The sequence below is a fragment of the Heptranchias perlo genome, chromosome 6 (assembly GCF_035084215.1).
Source record: "Heptranchias perlo isolate sHepPer1 chromosome 6, sHepPer1.hap1, whole genome shotgun sequence".
NCBI lineage: Eukaryota > Metazoa > Chordata > Chondrichthyes > Hexanchiformes > Hexanchidae > Heptranchias > Heptranchias perlo.
In genome coordinates this window covers 61,470,968-61,495,846 of record NC_090330.1, presented here as the reverse complement: position 1 = coordinate 61,495,846, position 24,879 = coordinate 61,470,968, and the positions used below count along the sequence as shown (strand labels likewise).

At 45.4% G+C, this 24,879-nt stretch overlaps 1 protein-coding gene across 1 annotated transcript in view; it reads left to right on the top strand.

The window, feature by feature from the left end:
* LOC137322538 (short transient receptor potential channel 6-like) overlaps nt 1-24,879 on the top strand; it is a 113,543-nt gene that overhangs the window by 22,191 nt on the left and 66,473 nt on the right. The window contains exons 2-5 of the mRNA XM_067985461.1: nt 1,105-1,870; nt 17,717-17,902; nt 20,511-20,675; nt 21,664-21,880. Of these exons, the coding sequence (XP_067841562.1) occupies nt 1,105-1,870; nt 17,717-17,902; nt 20,511-20,675; nt 21,664-21,880 (1,334 nt within the window). The remainder of the gene's footprint in view (nt 1-1,104; nt 1,871-17,716; nt 17,903-20,510; nt 20,676-21,663; nt 21,881-24,879) is intronic.

Here is a 24,879-nt window from a genome sequence, read left to right as displayed (position 1 = left end):
GGAAGAGTTTTCAATTTATTCCCCCCAAACGGACCTCGGGCAGCTGGCCAGTGGACTGTGATGGCTGGCCGACCGATAGCCCCAGAGGGAGGCCCAGACCATTTTGAGTGCAGGGCTTCATTAGGCTGGTGGGCTGTAGGTGGAAATCAAGTGCTGCGGGAGAGCGCACAGGCTCCAGGCCGCTGCAATATTGGTCGGCTGTGCTGGCCTCCAGGGCGGAAGAAGATAGGTCTGTGGAGGGGGCTGTGATCTCGGGAGGAGGAAGCTGAAGTGGCAGCAGCCCAGGCTGGTTTTATGGAGCCTAGGGCATCTTTCCTGCTCCTCCCATAAAAATAAGGTGAAAATTACCTGTTAGCTCCTCCTTGGCCTAGCCGTCAGCTGATACTGGGCAGAGCAAGCACAGCGCACTGTCTGTCCAGTTCAGTCCTAAAATAGCATTGGGGTCCTATTGACATCATAGGACCCTGATTTAAATATGTAAATCCGCTGTGTGCCCTCTCCAGACGTCTGCCTGGGCCACCTATTCAAAGGACCCTGACAAAATTGAGATGCCCACAGCAATGGCAGCAACAGGGTGGTAAGTTGTTCCATGCCATTTTCAGGGTGGTCATATTAGGGCAAAAAAATTTAGTTTTGTGGAAACAATACATGGTCCATTAGATAGAAAGGATTGGCATGGCTTGATTCATATTTGTTAGTGAAAATCATGCAGTCTCATTATTATTCCCATTTTTGTAAATTGATGAAAGAGTTATAGTACATAATTTAGAACTTGGCCAGAAATATGATCACTTGGTCGTCTTAGTTTTGTAAGCCTCATAAAATACTTCATGGAATAATTTCTTGTGTACATAAAATGACTAAGGCTGTAATAGTGAAATAAAAATAATACAAACCTTGTAATAATTCATCACAAGTAATTTGGGCATTCTTTGTTAATGAACTGCCAATGTCGCTATCTCTTTCATCTTGTGTTGTTTCTGAAATTTCACACAGAAATGTAAGTGAATAATGGATTTTGAAATTTTTCATTAATTAGGCATGTTAAGTGATCATGATGTGAACTATCTTTCTGATCTAACTAATATTTCCCCCCCTATTTAGCAGTCGTTTCAATGGGGACAGGCCACGACGGCAGACGGTGCAAAAAGGAAGAAGACAGGCATTCCGAGGGCCAGCCTACATGTTTAATGATAGGTCCACGAACCTAACTCTTGAAGAAGAAAGATTTCTAGATGCAGCGGAATATGGAAACGTTCCTGTGGTCAGAAGGATGCTGGAAGAATCTCAATCACTCAACGTGAATTGTGTTGATTACATGGGTCAGAATGCATTGCAATTGGCTGTAGCAAATGAGCATTTAGAGGTCATAGAGCTTCTGCTGAAGATTGATAACCTGTCACGTGTTGGGGATGGTTTATTATTGGCCATCAGTAAGGGATATGTGCGCATAGTGGAGGCCATCTTGAATCATCATTTGTTTGCTGCAAAACATAGGCTGGCTGTGAGTCCAGAGCAATATCAACCAGAGTACGATGATTTTTATGCCTATGATGAAGATGGTACCAGGTTTTCCCACGATGTCACTCCGATCACCCTGGCAGCTCATTGTCAAGAATATGAAATAGTTCACATCTTATTGAGAAGGGGGGCCCGTATTGACCGGCCCCACAGCTATTTTTGCAAATGCAAGTTGTGTACTGAGAATCAGCTGAATGACTCCTTTAGCCACTCCAGATCTCGAATAAATGCCTACCGAGGCTTAGCAAGCCCTGCCTACTTGTCACTCTCCAGTGAGGACCCAGTACTTTCAGCTCTGGAGCTCAGTAATGAGCTCAGTGTGCTGGCCAATATTGAGAAGGAATTTAAGGTGAGTTAAAGCTTTTAAAAAAAGGTATTGTGACCTCCTGCTATTTGTACTGAATCAATAGTGGGTGGAAATCCTAAGGTAATAGTAATCAGAATCAACCAATAATTCTGCAATATGCAAACTTATTTTCTGCATGTCAAAAGAACCTATTTTATACGTCAGTGCTAGCAACTGCTTATATAATTACTGCCTTGACTGGAGATACATATACCTCAGTTCTACAATAAATTGGTAAATATTCAAATAGTGAGGTTGCAATTGCAATATTAGAGTGAATCTTGATATCTTTGGGCAATTGATGTACTTAATGTATTTCCAATACAATGTAGAAACATATATATGACTAGATCATAGCCTTGAATCCTAATGCGCACCAAGCTATTATTGTTCCAGTAATTTTCCATGTATATGTTCCATAACTCCATATTCAAATAGACTGAGAATCGCAATTCTCCCATCTATACTTTGTCCATAGGTGCTTTGTTTGTTGAGATGTCTAAGGTTACACTACGTCAACAGGTGCACCTTCTGACCACCAGCACTAAGCGAGTCTTTGAACTGCTTTACACCAATGAAAATGAGTTATGGTCTGGAGGGGTATTTACATCAGAATTTCCCGGGTCAGTTCATTTGCATATCCTTTGGATAGTGATTGCTGTAAAACCTGTGTCAAACGGGAGTATAATATTGGGAAGACTGAAGCCATTGTCTTAGGTCCCCGCCGCAAACTTCATTCCCTAGCCACCGACTCCATCCCTCTCCCTGACCGCTGTCTGAGGCTGAACCAGACCATCCGCAACCTTGGCGTCCTATTTGACCCTGAGCTGAGCTCCAACCACATATCTGCTCCATCACCAAGACCGTCTACTTGCACCTCCAGCTGGCCTCCCATCTTCCATCCTCCATAAACTTGAGCTCATCCAAAACTCTGCTGCCCGTATCCTAACTCGCTCCAAGTCCCATTCACCCATCACCCCAGTGCTCGCTGACCTACATTGACTCCCAGTCCAGGAATGCCTTGATTTTAAAAATCTTATCCTTGTTTTCAAATACTTACATGGCCTCACCCCTCCCTATCTCTGCAACCTCCTCTAGCCATACAACCCTCATAGATCTCTGCGCTCCTCCAATTCTTGTCTATTGTGCATCCCTGATTTTAATCGTTCCACCATTGGTGGCCATGCCGTCAGCTGCCTAGCTCCTAAGCTCTGGAATTCCCTCCCTAAACCTCTCTACCTCTCCACCTCTCTCTCCTCCTTTAAGACGCTCCTTAAAATCTACCTCTTTGGCCAAGCTTTTGGTAACCTGTCCTAATATCTCCTTATGTGGCTCGTTGTCAAATTTTGTTTGATAATCCTCCTGCGAAGAGCCTTGGGATGTTTTACTGCATTAAAGGCGCTATATAAATGCAAATTTTTGATGTTGTAATATGCTGGGGTGTGTGGAAATTAGAGTGCAACCTTTAAAAAGCCAGTTCTGGCTGATGATTGCAACAGCAGCCTGGGAGTGCACCCGGTAAGTAAAGAACAGAGCTCGGCTCACTCAGTTGACTGTTAGCTATCATGACCGTCTGGGCGATCTGGTATACCGTCTGGGCGATCTGCTATTATGGCTGGGCGATCTGCTGTACCGTCTGGGCGATTTGCTGTACCGTCTGGGCGATTTGCTGTACCGTCTGGGCGATCTGCTGTACCGGCTGGGCGATCTGCTACGCCACATTACCGTCCAAGCAACGATGTTGCACATTACCCCCATTAAAAAAATCTTCTGCGTGAAGCATGAAATGTCATTATCATACTTAAGCATATTTAATCTTGCAAAGTGTAGCTAAGGAGATTCTGAAAATGGGCAGTTCATGTAAACTAGGGTTAGCAATATTCATCTTGCCCTTGGGTTATATACAGTACATTAATGTAATGTAACTAATGATAAAGATTGTAAAATATTTCTAACTATAATATGTGGAGGTGACACAGAAGTCAAGCACGTTGGTGCTGCAGTGCACTCTGCTGTTGAGTGTTAGGAAATGGCTTTGTGCTACTGATTCTCCAAACAAACGTCCTTGCTATTAGCTTGGTGTGAGAAATCTAGGTTGGCTCTTTTCATTTCGCAGCTTTGTGTCCAACAGCAGTCCAGCAATCACTATTGTTAATTGTATCCATGTGATTTATATCAATTAGTGTTAATTATTTCAGGTGGTGCGTATCAATTGGGAACTCTTGTATCCATTTATAAGTGAGCTGATCTAGGGTGTGGTGTGGGTGTAATGTGGATCTCTGTGAATAAAGGCTTGGAAGCAACTAGATTTTTTTAATGGGGGTAATGTGGCTCTAGTATTCTATCCTTCACCACCTGGTCATCCAATTTATAACATGGTTGCCTAAAGGTGGAAGTTGGAAACTACATTTTTTTTAGACTTGAAATAAAACTTGAAAGCCTAGTGACCATTGTCGAAAATGGCAGAAAGCAAGTGTAAAGCGTTGAGGAACTATTTCCCTCCGATTTTCTCAGAGTTTGAACTGTATAACCAGTGGAAGAATGAGGTTGATATGTAGACACGGGTTAGTACTCTACCAAAGGGAAAACAAGGCATGGCCTTGGTGTTGTCACTTCCTGGACAAAGTAAAATAGAAGTAAGGTATTTTCTGAGATGGATGCAGATCTTTTGGATAATGATGAAGGTTTTACCTTTCCAATAGAATTTCTGAGTTAAATCTACAATAAAGATGACCTGTTAAGTGCCTATGAGGCCCGGTCAGCATTTGATAGATTTCGAAAAACGGATGGTCATTCAACGGAAGAGTCTTTCATGGACTTTAACAAATTGTACAAAAGGTTGACAAAATTCCAATTGGGAATCCCTGGATCGGTACTAGCGTTTAAATCACTAGATTGCGCTAAGGTGTCTCATATGGACAGGCAACTGGTCCTAACTGACGTCCAGTTCTCGGAAAAGGAGACCCTATTGGATCAAATGTCTGCTGCCTTAAAAAAAAAATCCTGGGGAAACGGACATTCCCTTCAGCCTGCATGGAACAAATGGGATCTTCCGTTGTGACACACAGAATGGAAGATTCGACGGTTACCAGGTTTTGAAATGTTCCAGATATTAAATGCAGACGCCAGTCCAGGTTTCAAAATTTTCAAGAGACCAGATGTAGGCGTCGATATAGAATCATAGAAAAGTTACAGCATGGAACGAGGCCATTCGGCCCATTGAGTCTGAGCCGGCTCTATGCAAGAGCAATCCAGCTAGTCCCACTCCCCCGCCCTTTCCCGTAGTCCTACAAATTTTTTCCTTTCAAGTACTTATTCAGTTCCCTTTTAAAGGCCATGATTGAATCTGCCTCAATTCAATGGACGAGTATATCATGGACTTCAACAAATTGTACAAAAGATTGACAAAGTTCTAAATGGGAATCCCTGGATTGGTATTAGCTTTTAAATTACTAGATAAGAACATAAGAACATAAGAAATAGGAGCAGGAGTAGGCCATTCGGCCCCTCGAGCCTGCTCCGCCATTCAATAAGATCATGGCTGATCTGATCCTAACCTCAAATCTAAATTAATGTCCAATTTCCTGCCCACTCCCCGTAACCCCTAATTCCCTTTACTTCTAGGAAACTGTCTATTTCTGTTTTAAATTTATTTAATGATGTAGCTTCCACAGCTTCCTGGGGCAGCAAATTCCACAGACCTACCACCCTCTGAGTGAAGAAGTTTCTCCTCATATCTCAGTTTTGAAAGAGCAGCCCCTTATTCTAAGATTATGCCCTCTAGTTCTAGTTTCACCCATCCTTGGGAATATCCTTACCGCATCCACCCGATCAAGCCCCTTCACAATCTTATATGTTTCAATAAGATCGCCTCTCATTCTTCTGAACTCCAATGAATAGAGTCCCAATCTACTCAACCTCTCCTCATATGTCCACCCCCTCATCCCCGGGATTAACCGAGTGAACCTTCTTTGTACTGCCTCGAGAGCAAGTATGTCTTTTCTTAAGTATGGACACCAAAAGATATAATGGAAGGATTAAAGACAGCCAGGTTGGTGATGAAAGCAGGTGGAGCAAATCCAGTTATATCAAAAAGACAAAAATGGGACAGTAATAACAGGTGAATAAATCCCAGGAATGCCCAGGAAAAAATCAGTGGATGCTTTAGATGTGAATCTAAGTATCATTATGAGGCAAATTGCCCAGAGCAAAGACGCAGGGTCTTTGAAATGACGTATGAAGAAAGTAATTCTGAAGAAGAGGTTAGTGTGCAAAATTAAAGCATATGGGATTGGGGGGAATATATTGGCATGGATTGAGAATTGGTTGACAGACAGGAAACAGAGAGTAGGAATAAACGGTTCTTTTTCCGGATGGCAGGCAGTGACTAGTGGGGTACCGCAGGGATCAGTGCTTGGGCCCCAGCTATTCACAATATATATCAATGATTTGGATGAGGGAACTAAATGTAACATTTCCAAGTTTGCAGACGACACAAAGCTGGGGTGGAATGTGAGCTGTGAGGAGGATGCAAAGAGGCTCCAATGTGATTTAGACAAGTTGGGTGAGTGGGCAAGAACATGGCAGATGCAGTATAACGTGGATAAATGTGAGGTTACCCACTTTGGTTATAAAAACAGAAAGACAGATTATTATCTGAATGGTGATAGATTGGGAAAGGGGAGGTGCAATGAGACCTGGGTGTCCTTGTACACCAGTCGCTGAAAGCGAGCATTCAGGTGCAGCAAGCAGTTAGGAAGGTGAATGATATGTTGGCCTTCATTGCAAGAGGATATGAGTACAGGAGCAGGGATGTCTTACTGCAGTTATACAGGCCCTTAGTGAGACCACATCTGGAGTATCGTGTCAAGTTTTGGTCTCCTTATCTGAGGAAGGATGTCCTTGCCATGGAGGGAGTGCAACAAAGGTTTACCAGACTGATTCCTGGGATGGCAGGACTGAAGTATGAGGCCTATATTCACTAGAGTTTAGAAGACTGAGAGATAATCTCATCGAAACGTATAAAATTCTAACAGGACTAGAAAGACTAGATGCAGGGAGGATGTTCCCGATGGCTGGGGAGTCCAGAACCAGGGGTCACAGTCTCAGGATACGGGATATGCCATTTAGAACTGACATGAGGAGAAATTTCTTCATTCAGAGGGTGGTGAACCTGTGGAATTCTCTACCACAGAAGGCAGTGGAGGCCAAGTCATTAGATGTATTCAAGAAGGAGATAGATATATTTCTTAATGCCAAAGGGATCAAGGGATATGGGGAAAAAGCAGGAACAGGGTACTGAGTTAGACGATCAGCCATGATCATTTTGAATGGTGGAGCAGGCCCAAAGGGCCGAATAGCCTACTCTTACTCCTATTTTCTATGTTTCTATGTTTCTATGATAAGGATAATGAGGAAGAGGTTGAAGATAATGATGAATATGAAAAGATTATACTGGTCACAAGGGGCTCAATTTTCCAGGGAAATTGCAGGTACGTTGGGGGCTCCAAAAATCGGGGAAATCCCGATTGGGTTTGGAACCCGGCTCCAACCCCCAGACTTTCGGGTTCCCCACTCTCGTGGCTGGGTGCGTGCATGCCTCACGAATGTGGGAGTCCCACCAGCAATTAAAGTCGGTGGGATGATACTTGACACACGGTTGATGAGATAGTTTAAGTAGTTGAACTACTTAGTTTTCTCCACATTGAGGCATTGGTGTGATTTTGAAGCATCCTCAGCTTGTTTCCCGTGCTGTGGGAAACACTCCATGTTGCAATAGACGTGTTTCAGCCAGCAGCCAGTTGCACATTCAAATGCTTATTTGACAGATGGGGAGAAAAGGTCACTTATTGCAGCAGGGCACTCAGTTCTTTCAGACAAAGTTTTGGCTTCAAGATCTGTGTGTTTTCACTGCAAATTCTTACTTTCCACTCAAAATTTTTCTGTTCAAACACATTTAACTACTTTTCGGACCCCCTCAAATTCACACCGTCAGGATGGGGGGGGCGCCATGGCTGCATTCACTACCACATCCGAGGACGAGCAACAACACCAGCCTCGCCAGGCACGGCATCCACCTACGCCACTTGGAGCTCCACAACACAGTGCTGTGCCATAGGCACCTGCACAAGAGCACAGAGGGCCACAACAGAGAGAGCAATGTCACAGGAGGCACTACCCTCGCCACAAGATCTACAGACTGAGGCTCAGCTTCCTGGACCTCTCTGAGGAGCAGTGCATACGGAGGTTCAGAGTCAGTCACCGGGTAGTCGCAGACATCTGCAGCCTCCTTCATGCTGAGCTGCTCCTGGCTGGGCCGAGCAGCATCTCCTTACCTGTCGCTGTCAAAGTCACCACTGCCCTCAACTTCTTCACCTCCGGATCATTCTAGGATGCCACCGGGGACACCGCCGGAGTCTCTCAGTCGTCTGCACACAAGTGCATAAGGCAGGTCACCGACGGCTTGTTTCGCAGGGCCTTACACTACATCAACTTCCCCAGGGTCGACCTCAGCCGGACGGAGAGGGCAGTGGGATTCCACTCTGTGGCTGGCTTCCCACGGGTGCAGGGTGCAATCGATTGCACCCATATAGCAATACGAGCACCTCCACACGAGCCAGGACTGTTCATCAACAGGAAGGGCTATCACTCCATCAACACTCAGCTCGTTTGTGACCACCGCAAAAGATTCCTTCACATGTGCGCCAGATACCCTGGCAGCTGCTACGATTCCTTCATCCTCCAGGAATCCAACATCCCACCCCTCTTCCACGCACCGAACACCCTTAAGGGCTGGCTCCTCGGGGACAAGGGATATCCCTGCACACGTGGCTCATGACACCTCTGAGGAACCCCATCACTGAGCAACAGCGTCGATACAATGACAGCCACATCGCCACCAGGTCTACAATTGAGCATGCTATAGGGCTGCTCAAGATGCGATTTAGGTGCCTTGATCATTCTGGGGGAGCGCTTCAATACGCATCAGACAGAGTGGGACGCACTATAGTAGTGTGTTGTGCCCTACACAACATGGCACAACAGAGAGGGGTGCGGCTTGAGGAGGCCCCATCCACATCTGCCACCCACATTGAAGAGGAGGAGGAGGAGGAGCCCATGGGCGGAGCAGCAGCTCACCTGGCTGCTCGTGAGGCCAGGGAGTCACTGATATGTGAACGGTTCTCCTAACATCAGAAATTATGAACAGTCCAGTCCTCACACCACCTGGAAAGAGCAGCGCCCACACCAGCCCCCACACCCCTCCCTGCACAAAACAGTCCTGCAACTACACATACACCCACTGTAAAGTGACCCAATGGGTGGCATCAAGTGTCGCCGTTCATGGTGAAGCTCATGAAAGGGTCCGATCACAAAAGCCAGTCAAGAATGGCCAAGACATGGCAGCAGTGGTGACAATAATAATAATGTGATTTTAACAAAAAGCAAATATAAATGAAAAACATGACAGTCTGTCAAAAACCCTTGTGCATCCCCTTCATGTTTACAAAACATTTGCCTTTCTCTTCCGACTACTTCTACGTGGTGCATCCCCTGTGGCTGCAGCAGAGGTAGTGGCAGGTTGCTCATGTTCATGCCCTGACTGATTAGATGCTTTGGGCCTAGGCCCTCTGAGTTTTGGAGCCTGTGAGGGCCCCTCCAAAGACTGCTTCACCTGCACCTGTGCAGGGCCAGACTTTGCCACCTGGAGAGGAGGCAGCATTGCGGTTACTGGTTGAGAGGGGGGCAATGGGTGAGACGTGGGAGCGCTTTGAGTGGTGTCCCCATTTCCATGTCCCCTTATGGAAGGGGACATGGAATACACAATGAATGGGAGGACCCTAGGCAAGACAGAGGGTCAGAGGGATCTTGGTGTGCAAGTTCACAGATCCCTGAAGGCGGCGGAACAGGTAGATAAGGTGGTAAAGAAGGCATATGGGATACTTGCCTTTATTAGCCGAGGCATAGAATATAAGAGCAAGGAGGTTATGATGGAGCTGTATAAAACACTGGTTAGGCCACAGCTGGAGTACTGTGTGCAGTTCTGGTCGCCACACTACAGGAAGGATGTGATCGCTTTGGAGAGGGTGCAGAGGAGATTCACCAGGATGTTACCAGGGCTGGAGCGCTTCAGCTATGAAGAGAGACTGGGAAGATTGGGTTTGTTTTCCTTGGAGCAGAGGAGGCTGAGGGGGGACATGATTGAGGTGTACAAAATTATGAGGGGCACAGATAGGATGGATACTAAGGAGCTTTTTCCCTTCGTTGAGGGTTCTATAACAAGGGGACATAGATTCAAGGTAAAAGGCGGGAGGTTTAGAGGGGATTTGAGAAAGAACTTTTTCACCCAGAGGGTGGTTGGAGTCTGGAACTCACTGCCTGAAAGGGTTGTGGAGGCATGAACCCTCACAACATTCAAGAAGCATTTGGATGAGCACTTGAAATGCCATAGCATACAAGGCTACGGACCAAATGCTGGAATATGGGATTAGAGTAGACAGGGCTGATGGCCGGCGCGGACACGATGGGCCGAAGGGCCTCTATCCGTGCTGTATGACTCTATGACTCTATGACTTATGCCATCATCCCTCCCCTGGGCCAGGCCCACATCACTCCTACCACTCAGCTGGACAACAGTTTGGAGGACATGTGTGATGCCTTGTAAGGCCAGTGCTAGTGTGTCTGCCTGTCTGTTTAAGGCGGCAGAATGTTGTTCAGCCTGAGTCTGAAAGGCCGTTGTCAGGGCCTGAATGGACTCATTTGTGAGCCTTGTTTGAAGCTCAATGGAGGCTAGCCTTCTCTCCATTGCAGACATTCCCGCACTTATCTGTGATGGTATCTCAGAGAGTTGCTCACGTTCCTGTGACAGTATCTCAGTGATTCCCTCCCATACCTGTGCCACCATTCCTCTCATGCAGGAGTTGGCCTCCTCCATCCTCTGCGCTATTGTGGAGAGTGCGCATGGCACCTGTTCCAGTACCTCGCAAATGTGCTGCTGTCCCTCGATCATTCTCCTTTTAAAGGATGGTCCCCAGGGTTCCGCATCTGCTTCCAGCTGAGCAGAGCCTGGAGAGGAGTGCTCCCACAGACGCGGACTCTCCACAGCTGCCAGTGTCTGCTCATGCTCACGTGTGTGGTAACTCACCTGGTGCCAACTCAACTAACTGAGGACTAAGACCCACCGAGGTGCGAGTATCTGTGCTGGTGGATGGCTCGCTAAGATGTGACATTGTACCGTTAGAGGCCGGCAGGTCTTCTGTGGAACCGCCCTCTGCCGTCACAGCGGTCGCTGAAGGCCCTGTAAAAGAACAGAAAGCAATATTAAGCATCATCACAGATGTGTCATGTTGCGATGAGTATACTGAGGGGCTGAAGATGGCAAGGCATGTTAACATCAATTCATATTGTGTGTGATGAATGTTAAATGTGTCACCGGACGTTTGTCGGGTGCCAGTCTCGGCATCCCCGATGGACAGGCACTCGAGGGTTCGGCTGAGCTCCAGCGCCTCCTGCTCCACGTCTGTGAGGACGACGACTAGTTGCGGCCCCCCCTCCAGTCCTCACCCTCTTGCGTGCTCTTCTAGAAGGGGAGAAAGAACAGATGTGTGAGTGAGTGATGGTGAAGTGGCCAACCGATGAATGCATTGGTTTGGGTGAGGCTGACCGTGAAAGAGATGCATCAGAGGTTGAGTATGAGACAGAGCCATGACATTGGATCAGGATTGGGTTGAGTGGTAGTGGTGGGTTGACTAATGGGATGTGAGGAAGTGCTGAGGAAGTGCAGATAAGTTGAGGATGAGGTTTGAGTGGGTGTGAGGAGTGATGTGATAGAATAGTGTTGGCAGTGCAGAATGAGTTGGGGGTTAGGGGCGGGGATGTGGAAGACTGAGCGAAGGAGAATGAGTAAGTGTACTCACTTTGGTTGACCTAGTTAGGTCGTTGAAGAGCTTCCTGTACTAGACCCAGGTGCAGGAGATGTTGCTGCTCCTGGTGATCTCCTCTGCCACCTCGAGCCAGGCCTTCTTGGTGGCAGAGGCAGGCCACTTCCTCCCATCCACCGGGTAAAACAAATCCCTCCTCCTCCTCACCCCATCCAGTAGCACCAGGAGTGAGGCATCGTTGAATCTTGGAGCAGCCTTGCCCCGGTGCTGCTCCATTGTGCTGTGTGGGTGTTTGCTCCAGGAAAAGCCATTGGAGCAATGCCCCTTTAAATGGAGCTCCTCCAGCTGACAGCCTGTGATGCGGGTGCACAGTCCGCCCGCTGCGCAGCTTTAGGACGGCAAACTCGGAAGCCACGATAAGTGGCACCAATTGAATCGCGATTGTGTGGGAAACGGACATTTTTTATTGGTCGGGTTACTCTCACGCTGATTCACACCCCTCCCCCGCTGCCATCCCGCCTCCACTCTAATATCGGGGCCACTGAGTTTTAATCATGTGATGAATGCAGTAGTCACAGATTCCTTTAATTGTGCGGTGTTAGTGCATTTACTTCAACTGTATGCGGGTAGATTGGTTAAAATGTTATCTTGAGTCACTAAACAATGAGGATCGATGCAAGGTTAAGGAATATAAAAGTTCTACATGTTTTAGGTTTGGAGATGACAACACCTTGAGGTCACTCGAGAGTAGTAATTCCATGTAAGATAGTTGGAATAAGCCATTTTATAAGTACGGATGTGGTCTCTCGTGAACTTCCATGAAAAAGGCATTGACGTGGAATACGATGAGGCAATCATTTTTAGGATCTCGTTTGATTTGCAGTTTACCCAGTCAGGGCATTATTGTATCCCCTTAATAATTCTCACCAGCGTGTTAGGCATCAGGCAATAAGGATAAGAGAGAAAAAAAATGTCTTTAAGTTACATAGAAAATTTGCCCACCGTTTGTCAACATTTAAAAATCCTGCTAAAAGATGCAGGTGTAGTTGATGAGGAGTAGACGAGGCTAATAGAAGAGATTAGTTCACGTGTATATTTACTTATAAACATCGACCACCATTCATTAACCAAGGAAGTAAAGGATCAGCCATGGTTATTTTGAATGGTGGAGCAGGCCCGAAAGGCCGAATGGCCTACTCTTGCTCCTATTTTCTGTGTTTCTATGTGTGTCCTTCTGATGTGCCTGTCGTGGTTGAATAGCTGCCAGTGTGTGTGGCCTGTGAGTTGTGGGTGGGCAGCTTGAAACAGTGGTAATGTGTAAGGGTGAGAGGAAGCATCTGGTTGGAAGAGTTGAGTACTGATGGAAAGAGTTTGTTGGTATGTGGGTGATGGGGGGTGTAGTGGGTGGTGCAGTTGGTAGGAGACACCACTTGACAGTTGACCTTACTCACCTTGACCACTCATGTCAAAGCATTAAACTTCTTCCTGCACTGCATCCATGTTCATGATGCTGTGCGCCTGGCATTGACTTTGTCCCCCGCTGCCTCCCACTGCCTTTTGAGTATATGTCTGAAGGGCCTCATGCACACCCCCCACTACGGATATATGATGTCCCTCTTTCTGTCCACTTCTTGCACCCAAGGTCTCTAGTGCATAAACGCAGACTGCAGCGGTTCAAGAAGGCGGCTCACCACCACCTTCTCGAGGGCAATTAGAGAAGGGCGATAAATGCTGGCCTCGCCAGCGACGCCCACGTCCCGTGAACGAATAAAAAAAAAAGCAGAGAACCTTGGTGCACGCACTCTCGCAGGCCTGGTACCAACTCAGATCGGCAGATTGGTGAGGTCTGGCGTGCAGATTGGAGGATGTGGGATTTAGTAGTGCACACCTTTATTCAATGTTTTAACATAACTCATCAGTGTGTAAACATAGGGATGGGACCTGCATCTGTGTTTTACGTGTGCTATGTCTGATCTCTGTTCAGACTCCGTGCAGACAGTAGACTGTTATTTTCAGCAAGTAACAGGTACCGGCTACCTTTAAAAGATTTTGAAGAAACATCCTCCCTTTAAGAAATTCAGCTCTCTCTGGTGGTGGAAAGTGAGAATTGCATTGATTCCACGTGCAAGGCCTGGAATGGAACGCTGATTGCAGGTAAATCCTCGGGTGGGTTGAAACTTGCGACCTGCCTGTACAGGGGCCATTGGGCGCGGAGGTAATAGCGCATCACGCTACCTATGCCCAAAAACGGCCCCTATCCAACTTTTTTCCCCCTATGTGTTTTACTGGACCAGTAATCCAGAGGCCTGGGCTAATAATCCGGAGTCATGAGTTCAAATCCCGCCACGGCAGCTGGGGAATTTAAATTCAATTAATTAAATAAAATCTGGAATTAAAAACAAAACTAGTATCAGTAACGGGTGGCCATGAAACTACCGGATTGTCGTAAAAACCCATCTGGTTTACGAATGTCCTTCAGGGAAGGAAACCTGCCGCCCTTACCCGGTCTGGCTTATTTGTGACTCCAGACCCACAGCAATGTGGTTGATTTAAAATTGCCCTCTGAAATGGCCTAACAAGCCACTCAGTTGTAAAAATCTCGCTAAAAAAAGTCATAATAAGAATAAAACCGGACGGACCACCCGGCATCGGACCACTAGTCATTGGACACGACAAAGGCAAACCAAGCCCAGTCGATTCTGCAAAGTCCTCCTCACGACCATCTGGGGACTTGTGCCAAAATTGGGAGAGTTGTCCCACAGACGAGTCAAGCAACAGCCTGACATAGTCATGCTCACAGAATCATACCTTTCAGCCAACATCCCAGACTCTTCCGTCACCATCCCCACTGGCAGGACAGACCAACCAGAGGTGGCGGTACAGTGATATACAGTCAGGAGGGAGTGTCCCTGGGAGTCCTCAACATTGACTCCGGACCCCATGAAATCTCATGGCATCAGGTCAAACATGGGCAAGGAAACCTCCTGCTGATTACCACCTATCGTCCTCCCTCAGCTGATGAATCAGTCCTCCTCCATGTTAAGCACCGCTTGGAGGAAGCACTGAGGGTAGCAAGGGCACAGAATGTACTCTGGGTCGGGGACTTCAATGTCCATCATCAAGAGTGGCTCGGTAGCACCACTACTGACCGAGCTGGCCGAGTCCTGAAGGACATAGCTGCCAGACTGGGCCTGCGGCAGATGGTGAGCGAACCAACACGAGGGAAAAACCTACTTGACCTCATCCTCACCAATCTACCTGTTGCAGTTGCATCTGTCCATGACAGTATTGGTAGGAGTGACCACCGCACAGTCCTCGTGGAGATGAAGTCCCGTCTTCGCACTGGGGACACCATCCAATGTGTTGTGTGGCACTATCACCGTGCTAAATGGGATAGATTCAGAACAGATCTAGCAGCTCAAAACTGGGCATCCATGAGGCTCTGTGGGCCATCAGCAGCAGCAGAATTGTATTCCAGCACAATCTGTAACCTCATGGCCTGGCATATTCCTCACTCTACCATTACCAACAAGCCTGGTTCAATGAGGAGTGCAGAATAGCATGCCAGGAGCAGCACCAGGCATACCTAAAAATGAGGTGCCAACCTGGTGAAGCTACAACACAGGACGACATGCATGCTAAACAGCGGAAGCAACATGCTATAGACAGAGCTAAGCGATTCCACAACCAACAGATCAGATCAAAGCTCTGCAGTCCTGCCACATCCAGTCGTGAATGGTGGTGGACAATTAAACAACTAACGGGAGGAGGAGGCTCTGTAAACATCCCCATCCTTCAATGATGGCAGAGTCCAGCATGTGAGTGCAAAAGACTAGGCTGAAGCATTTGCAACCATCTTCAGCCAGAAGTGCCGAGTGGATGATCCATCTCGGCCTCCTCCCGATATCTCCACCATCACAGAAGCCAGTCTTCAGCCAATTTGATTCACTCCACGTGATATCAAGAAATGGCTGAGTGCACTGGATACAGCAAAGGCTATGGGCCCCGACAACATCCCGGCTGTAGAGCTGAAGACTTGAGCTCCAGAACTAGCCGCGCCTCTAGCCAAACTGTTCCAGTACAGCTACAACACTGGCATCCACCCGACAATGTGGAAAATTGCCCAGGTATGCCCTGTCCACAAAAAGCAGGACAAATCCAATCCGGCCAATTACCACACCATCAGTCTACTCTCAATCATCAGCAAAGTGATGGAAGGTGTCGTCGACAGTGCTATCAAGCAGCGCTTACTCACCAATAACCTGCTCACCGACGCTCAGTTTGGGTTCCACCAGGACCACTCTGCTCCAGATCTCATTACAGCCTTGGTCCAAGCATGGACAAAAGAGCTGAATTTCAGAGGTGAGGTGAGAGTGATTGCCCTTGACATCAAGGCAGCATTTGACTGAATATGGCACCAAGGAGCCCTAGTAAAATTGAAGTCAATGGGAATCAGGGGGAAAATTCTCCAGTGGCTGGAGTCATACCTAGCACAAAGGAAGATGGTAGTGGTTGTTGGAGGCCAATCATCTCAGCCCCAGGACATTGCTGCAGGAGTTCCTCAGGGCAGTGTCCTAAGCCCAACCATCTTCAGCTGCTTCATCAATGACCTTCCCTCCATCATAAGGTCGGAAATGGGGATGTTCACTGATGACTTCACAGTGTTCAGTTCCATTCGCAACCCCTCAGATAATGAAGCAGTCCGTGCCCGCATGCAGCAAGACCTGGACAACATCCAGGCTTAGGCTGATAAGTGGCAAGTAACATTCGCGCCAGATAAGTGCCAGGCAATGACCATGTCCAACAAGAGAGAGTCTAACCACCTCCCTTTGACATTCAACGGCATTACCATCGCCGAATCCCCTACCATCAACATACTGGGGGTCTCCATTGACCAGAAACTTAACTGGACCAGCCACATAAATAGTGTGGCTACAAGAGCAGGTCAGAGGTTGGGTATTCTGTGGCGAGTGACTCACCTCCTGACTCCCCAAAGCCTTTCCACCATCTACAAGGCACAAGTCAGGAGTGTGATGGAATATTCTCCACTTGCCTGGATGAGTGCAGCTCCAACAACACTCAAGAAGCTCGACACCATCCAGGACAAAGCAGCCCGCTTGATCGGCACCCCATCCACCACCCTAAACATTCACTCCCTTCACCACCGGCGCACTGTGGCTGCAGTGTGTACCATCCACAGGATGCACTGCAGCAACTCACCAAGGCTTCTTCGACAGCACCTCCCAAACCCACGGCCTCTACCACCTAGAAGGACAAGGGCAGCACGCACATGGGAACAACACTACCTGCACGTTCCCCTCCAAGTCACACACCAATCCGACTTGGAAATATATCGCCGTTCCTTCATCGTCGTTAGCTCAAAATCCTGTAACTCCCTTCCTAACAGCACTGTGGGAGAACCTTCACCACACAGACTGCAGCGGTTCAAGAAAGCGGCTCACCACCACCTTTTCAAGGGCAATTAGGGATGGGCAATAAATGCTGGCCTCGCCAGCGATGCCCACATCCCATGAACGAATGAAAAAAAACTTTATTCCTGCTATGCCTTTAAACATTCAATACTCTTTTAAAAACGCTATAAGATATACATGTGGGCAAAAGTATCATTTCTAAAATAGCAACCATAGAATCATTACATAATCTACGATATATAATCTGTGGAATTTCTGGCTGCATGGGGCAGGTGGGTGCTGGAGATATGCTTGTCCTGACGCTTCAGCCCATTGGTCGCATGCAAATTAGGTGCCCTCTCACTGACCTTGTGAACTTCAGCCGGGTCGGGACTGGAGGGCACCGGCGGGTACAATCTCCAGTATAACCTCTGGGATCATGTGCTGGGAAATTTCAGGATCTATAAATCTAACATTGTATCAGTGGAAGTGTACGTGTGCTTGAGTATTAAAGTCAAGGATCCTTACAGTTTAATTGCTTCAAATTTGTGTTTTTCCAGAACGATTATAAAAAGTTATCTATGCAATGCAAAGACTTTGTTGTTGGACTTCTAGACTTGTGCCGGATTACTGAAGAAGTAGAAGCTATTTTGAACGGGACTGTGGAGATCACTCCCAACAGTAACCTGCATTTTCGGCCGAGCCTTAGTCGGCTAAAATTGGCCATTAAATGTGAGGTCAAAAAGGTATGAAGCATTGTAAAAATCTAATTTAATATGCTTCTGTAATATACATTTTTATTTAATCACATTTTTCTGTGCAATCGTGAATTTATTTTGACTTTACCTTTTTAGAGCAGAATAACAGGATTTTGAAACGACTATTTTCAGTGGTGAAACAAGAAGACAGTAATCCACAAGGCTCAATCTGAGGCTGCGAAATATAAATAAGCCTATGACGCTTCAAATTTTAGAAACTTAACTGACTGCCTGTGTTTTTTTTTTAAGTTAGAAATACATAATTGTTTCATCTAATGAGACTAGTTTTACTAATTGTATTGTTCTAGCAGTGGAACTTTGACATGTGTACACCAAATACACGCTGTAAAATGTCATAATACAAGTATGTAATATGTGAAGGTTGTTATGCGTTGTAGAAGTGGGAGAGGAGAAAGACTGAATGAGTTGCTTTATGATAATTTGATCGGTTGATACCTGTTCTTTTGGTGGGCTATTCTATTTTATGACTAGGTAGCCCATCTTGTTATCAAAGAATAAAATAAAATTATACTTCAGGTTTAAATATTTCATTATATTGGTGTGCAGTAATATTGTACTGCTGTAGACTGTTACCTCTAAAATCCATGCAACAATCGGATTAGTAAGAATCAATCAGATAATACTTAAAAAGTTCATTGATTATTGTTGTAGTGTTTAATTACATGATTACACTTAAGTAATCAGCCTAGAAATAGAAACTGTGATGGATGAATTCATACACAGACTTGGATGAATTAGTAACAGATATTTGAATTAGATAGCAGCTTGAAAAAGAAAAATATTAAAAGGTATGAGGATTGAACAGAGAGTGTGATTATACCCAGTGGCTCATGTAGAGAAATACATAGGTGCTGATTCAATGGACCAAATGGTCCATTTTATACTGTAACATGCCATTAGGCCAATTTTCAGATTACTAATCCTATTGGGTGCACATCTTGCGGGTGCCCGCAGAGCTCAATCACACTACCCACCTGAAGGTACCAGTGAGAGGCCCGTACTATTTTTATGGTGAGGCCTCTTTTTAATTATGATGTGGAGATGCCGGTGATGGACTGGGGTTGACAATTGTAAACAATTTTACAACACCAAGTTATAGTCCAGCAATTTTATTTTAAATTCACAAGCTTTCGGAGGCTTCCCCCTTCCTCAGGTGAACGATGTGAAATGAAGTGCGATTTCATTTTGAGGACTTCATTTCACATCGTTCACCTGAGGAAGGGGGAAGCCTCCGAAAGCTTGTGAATTTAAAATAAAATTGCTGGACTATAACTTGGTGTTGTAAAATTGTTTACAACTTTTTAATTACATCGACATGCTGCCTATCATCACTCTGTGAGCACTGGTTAGGACCCTGTACATCCATTGGTACTTGAAATTTGCATTGGGGTCCTACATACATTGTAGGATCCTGATTTGCCTATTCAGGTAGGCTTTCTCCCATTTCCTGACCTGTTCCCAAATTGCGTTGGGCTGGACATGAGAGGGAATGAGGCAGTAAGTAGTGCCCTGGATTTCTACCTCCTACCACCCTGGTCCCTCTCAAAAACAGGGAGAAAATCGCCCCTTATGATTCTAAGATAAAAATCTTTCACTAGATATTGGATTGGAGGCTGAAACTGTAGGCACAGTGGCCTGGGCTTTCTGTTCTTCTCACATGGGAGAAAGAGTGGAAGTGGGACTGAAATCAGCATGGGATCACGCTACTCTGGAGTAGTGCCCCAGAATGCAACAGTGCAATTTTCCACCCTCTGTTTTGCCATGTCAGAGAAGTGTCAGTTCCTCAAGGATGACATCATTTGCTGTGACTTCCGCTTCCCTCCCTGCCATTTTGGACGCCAAATGGAGTGCTCACCCTCTATAACACAGGCATTCATCGTTCAATGTTTATATTGAGGCCTATAGCTGTGCTATTGTTTCCATTGTTTGAGTGTCCCTATTGTCATTTATTCTTCACTTCATTATAATGAGCCCACCTCTGTTACCTGCAGGATATAGTATTAGCATATCAACTGTAAAGGATCAATCATCATTTCCTCTGACCTTCCAACCCCTTTATCCTATCCTGCTCAAAGCCAGTCATTTATGACTTTTGCCCCAGGAATCCCCTTATTCCTGGCTGCGATGGAGGATAAGGGAGCTGAATCAGAGGGACAGGTCAAGGGTGCAACTGTACAGGAGTGCCACTTTGTATCGGCTGAAAATGTAAAGTAGTTCACCTATATTTCTACAGGCAGTTTGGAATTTGTTGGAACTGCTAGCAGTTTAATGGCTAGGTTTTGAAATGTTGATTTTTTTTTTTTGCAAACATTAGAGTAACCTAATCTAAAAAGGTTGCCAATTTGAAAAATGCTCACCTTCAAGTTTTCGGAATTAAAATATTTTGCCTTAACAATCACCATTAACACTTTTGTGATTTTATATGATTACACCATTAATAAATTTATCAACTCATCTGTTTGGTGAAAAAGTAAGAAAAATATTGCATCATATTTAAAAGGTTAAACTTTTTTTTAGTTTCATTAATAACGTTCACTTTGATTTCTAACTTATATTATTGTAATTCCTCTTTAAGTTTGTAGCTCATCCGAACTGTCAACAGCAGCTTCTGTCTATCTGGTACGAAAATCTCTCAGGATTACGTCAGCAGCCAATAGCAACCAAGTTTCTGGTAGTGCTTGCTGTAGCCATTGGCCTGCCATTCCTGGCCTTGTGCTATTGGATTGCGCCCTACAGCAAGGTTAGTCATCTTCAACTTTAAAAGCTCTTCTCAGTAGGGGGGTGGGGGGAGCGACCCCACCCGATCGAGTGTAAAGGTTCCAGTTTTATTTCCAATAGAGAATGTTGTGCTATGGATATATAACAAGAGTATAATCCTTCCCAGTCTCCACCTCTGCAATGATTTGCTTGTGCATTTTCTGCCTTTAGCTCGGGCTGGAATCCACTACTGGCTAAATTTGATACTTCTCTTACACCAGTGTTTCGTTTAGCAGATACTTGAATATTTAAATAAAGTATTTCATAGGAGGCAAGTCAATTTTATTTGACTGAGAGTTAATTACTGCAGCACTCATTTATTTATTTTACCCTCTTTACTGATCGTTCCACATATTTCCCTCAGCCTTCTACCATTACTGCATTTCTACCAGTAGTGTTTTGCTATTGTACAAGCAGGCATCAACTCTAATTATTGCTGGCTCTATCATGACTTCCAATTATTGCAAGCTACAATATATCACTCCCTGGGCAATAGAATTTGATTGGTAATGTTTTATGCTTGTAGCTTTTGCTCGACTCCGATTTGTATTTGGGAGGGAATATCTCAAACTATCAAATATCTTGATCTAGCAATATTCAAACCATAAATTACGATTACAAATTTATGATGCAATAAAATGGATCAGTGGATAAAGGGCAGACTATAAAGAATAGGTCTATCTGCAGGGATACACAAGGAGGTCAGTAAAAGGGAGTGAGTCTCGCACAAAATGAAAGGTTGTAAAAACAGAGAATTGCTCGTAAAAATGAAATGTTTTGCAGGGGTTAGTGAGGAAAATGAGCATCCAATGATACATAATTACAATGGCAAGGCAGATCTCTACATCAATTTTCTTAGAACCTTGAGATTTGTTTCATTGAGATCTTCCGGTTTTCTTTTAAGATTGTTTTTTTTTTACTAGTGAGGTGAACAATGCTGTAAACTGTGAACATCTTTTGTGGTGTTGCAGCTGGGGAAGATCCTGCGAGCACCATTTATGAAATTTGTGGCACATGGAGCTTCTTTCACTATTTTTCTTGGCCTGCTGATCATGAATGCAGCTGACAGATTTGAAGGCACCAAACTCCTGCCAAATGAGTCGATTACAGATCACCCTAGACAGCTCTTCAGAATGAAAACAACTGGCTTCACGTGGATGGAACTTTTAATTGTTTCCTGGGTAATAGGTAGGAATTCATTTTGATTTTCATCACATCAGAACCTGACACATTGAACTTCATTATCAAAGCTTTTTAATACAAACTGAGCAACGTAAAGCCAGTAAAGCAATTTTCTATTAGGGATGTAGAAGGTGTAGAATGATAAACAACTTGCATGGCCGCACCTTCACAGAAACAGAAGAACCTGCATTAGCAGAGGTGTTTGCCATTTTAAATGCTGCATAGTTGGCCTCAGCTCTCAATAGAACTTTTCTTTTATTATTGAGAAACCTATGTGAAGAGCTAAAAGTCATTGTGGAGGACATCACCAATGCTTAAAAAAGTGGGAAGGAAGATGAGATCAATTAATAACAACAACAACTTGCATTTATGTAGTGCCTTTAATGTAGGAAAAAGTCCCAAGGTGTCTCATAGAAGCACAATCAAACAAAAATTGATACCAAGCCAAAGAAGAAGATACGAGATGGCGTGATCAAAGAGATAAGTTTTTGTAGGGTCTTAAAGGAAACGAGGGAGGTGAAGAGCAGAGAGTTTTAGGGAGGGAATTACATAAAGTAAGGCCTAGACAGGGTGAAGGCACAGCCGCCAAAGGCAATGTTACAAAAGTGGAAATAGGCAAGCCTTATGATGGAAAGGATATGGGATTGGATATCTCTTCAGCAAAAGTCATCTAATGAATGATCCTTTTCCTGAGGTTCCCACCATCATAGATGCAAGTGTCGAGCCAATTCAATTTACTGCATGTGACATTAAGAAGTAGCTAAGTGCACTAGACTCAGCAAAGACTATAGGACCTGATACTATTCCAGCTGTAGTGCTGAAGTCCTGCACACCAGAACTAGCCAAACTATTCCAGTGTCTGTCCCTGACCTTCTTCATTGCCGATAATTCCACTATCCATATCTAGGAGAGTGCAGGGCGAGGTGGAGGGTTACCATTGACCAAAAGCTTAACTGGACCAGGCATACCAACACAGTAACAACAAGAGCAGTCCTTTGCCATCTACAGGGCTTAAGTAAGGAGTGTGATGAAATACTCATTATTCACCTGGATGGGTGCAGCCACATCATTTACGAAACTCAACACTATGCGGGACAAAGCAGTCGGGTTAATCGGCGACCCTGCCAGTGGAATCATTATCCACTCCCTCCACTACCAGTGTTGTGTGGCTGCAGAATCGACCTTTGGTCCAACGAAGCTCAACTTTCCAGCTCCCTAATTCTAACATCCAGCTGAATTTTGAAAGTCCCTAATGTTCCATTTCTTTTCTTCTAGCTGACAAATTATTCCAAACATTTATCACTCTTCGTGTAAAGAAGTTCTTTTGAATCAGTTTTCAATTTATTTTTCACTAATTTATATTTAATTATGCTGAGAAGGATGTATGATTTTCCTTAAAGGGCTGAAGGACAAAATTAGTCTCCACTTGGAGAAGCAAGGATTAATCAGGGATAGTCAACATGGCTTTGTCAAGGGAAGATCATGTCTGACTAATTTGATTGAATTTTTTGAGGGGGTGACTAGGCATGTGGATGAGGGTAATGCAGTGGATGTGGTATACATGGATTTCAGTAAGGCCTTCGATAAAGTCCCCCACAGGAGACTGGTCAAGAAGGTACGAGCCCATGGAATCCAGGGTGCCTTGGCACTTTGGATACAAAACTGGCTTAGTGGCAGAAGGCAGAGGGTGATGGTCGAAGGTTGTTTTTGTGACTGGAAGCCTGTGGCCAGTGGGGTACCACAGGGATCGGTGCTGGGTCCCTTGCTGTTTGTGGTCTACATTAATGACTTGGATATGAATGTAAAAGGTATGATCAGTAAGTTCGCTGATGATACAAAAATTGGTAGGGTGGTAAATAGCGAGGAGGATAGCCTCAGTCTGCAGGACGATATAGATGGGTTGGTCAGATGGGCGGAACAGTGGCAAATGGAATTTAACCCGGAAAAGTGCGAGGTGATGCACTTTGGAGGGACTAACAAGGCAAGGGAATACACAATGAATGGGAGGACCCTAGGCAAGACAGAGGGTCAGAGGGATCTTGGTGTGCAAGTTCACAGATCCCTGAAGGTGGCGGAACAGGTAGATAAGGTGGTAAAGAAGGCATATGGGATACTTGCCTTTATTAGCCGAGGCATAGAATATAAGGGCAAGGAGGTTATGATGGAGCTGTATAAAACACTGGTTAGGCCACAGCTGGAGTACTGTGTGCAGTTCTGGTCGCCACACTACAGGAAGGATGTGATCACTTTGGAGAGGGTGCAGAGGAGATTCACCAGGATGTTACCAGGGCTGGAGCGCTTCAGCTATGAAGAGAGACTGGGAAGATTGGGTTTGTTTTCCTTGGAGCAGAGGAGGCTGAGGGGGGACATGATTGAGGTGTACAAAATTATGAGGGGCACAGATAGGATAGATACTAAGGAGCTTTTTCCCTTAGTTGAGGGTTCTATAACAAGGGGACATAGATTCAAGGTAAAAGGCAGGAGGTTTAGAGGGGATTTGAGAAAGAACTTTTTCACCCAGAGGGTGGTTGGAGTCTGGAACTCACTGCCTGAAAGGGTTGTGGAGGCAGGAACCCTCACAACATTCAAGAAGCATTTGGATGAGCACTTGAAATGCCATAGCATACAAGGCTACGGACCAAATGCTGGAATATGGGATTAGAGTAGACAGGGCTTGATGGCCGGCGCGGACACGATGGGCTGAAGGGCCTCTATCCGTGCTGTATAACTCTATGACTCTATGATATTGTCATAGCTAATATGCCTAACTTACAATCCGAAATACATAATGGCTATCTTAGACCAGAGCAAGAGATAGGCATCTTGTGCTTGCTTTGCTGGACTGTAGACTTGTGACATCTTTTTGGTCTTCAGTAGCTGAGAGTGGGACATCTAGCACCTGTGAGGTTTCCTTTACGAGGAGGAATGGGAGGTTGGCAAGAAACAGTACCATTTCCTGTTGTGTGGCCTGCATCTCAGAGTGTAGAGGGAAACACAGCACCTGA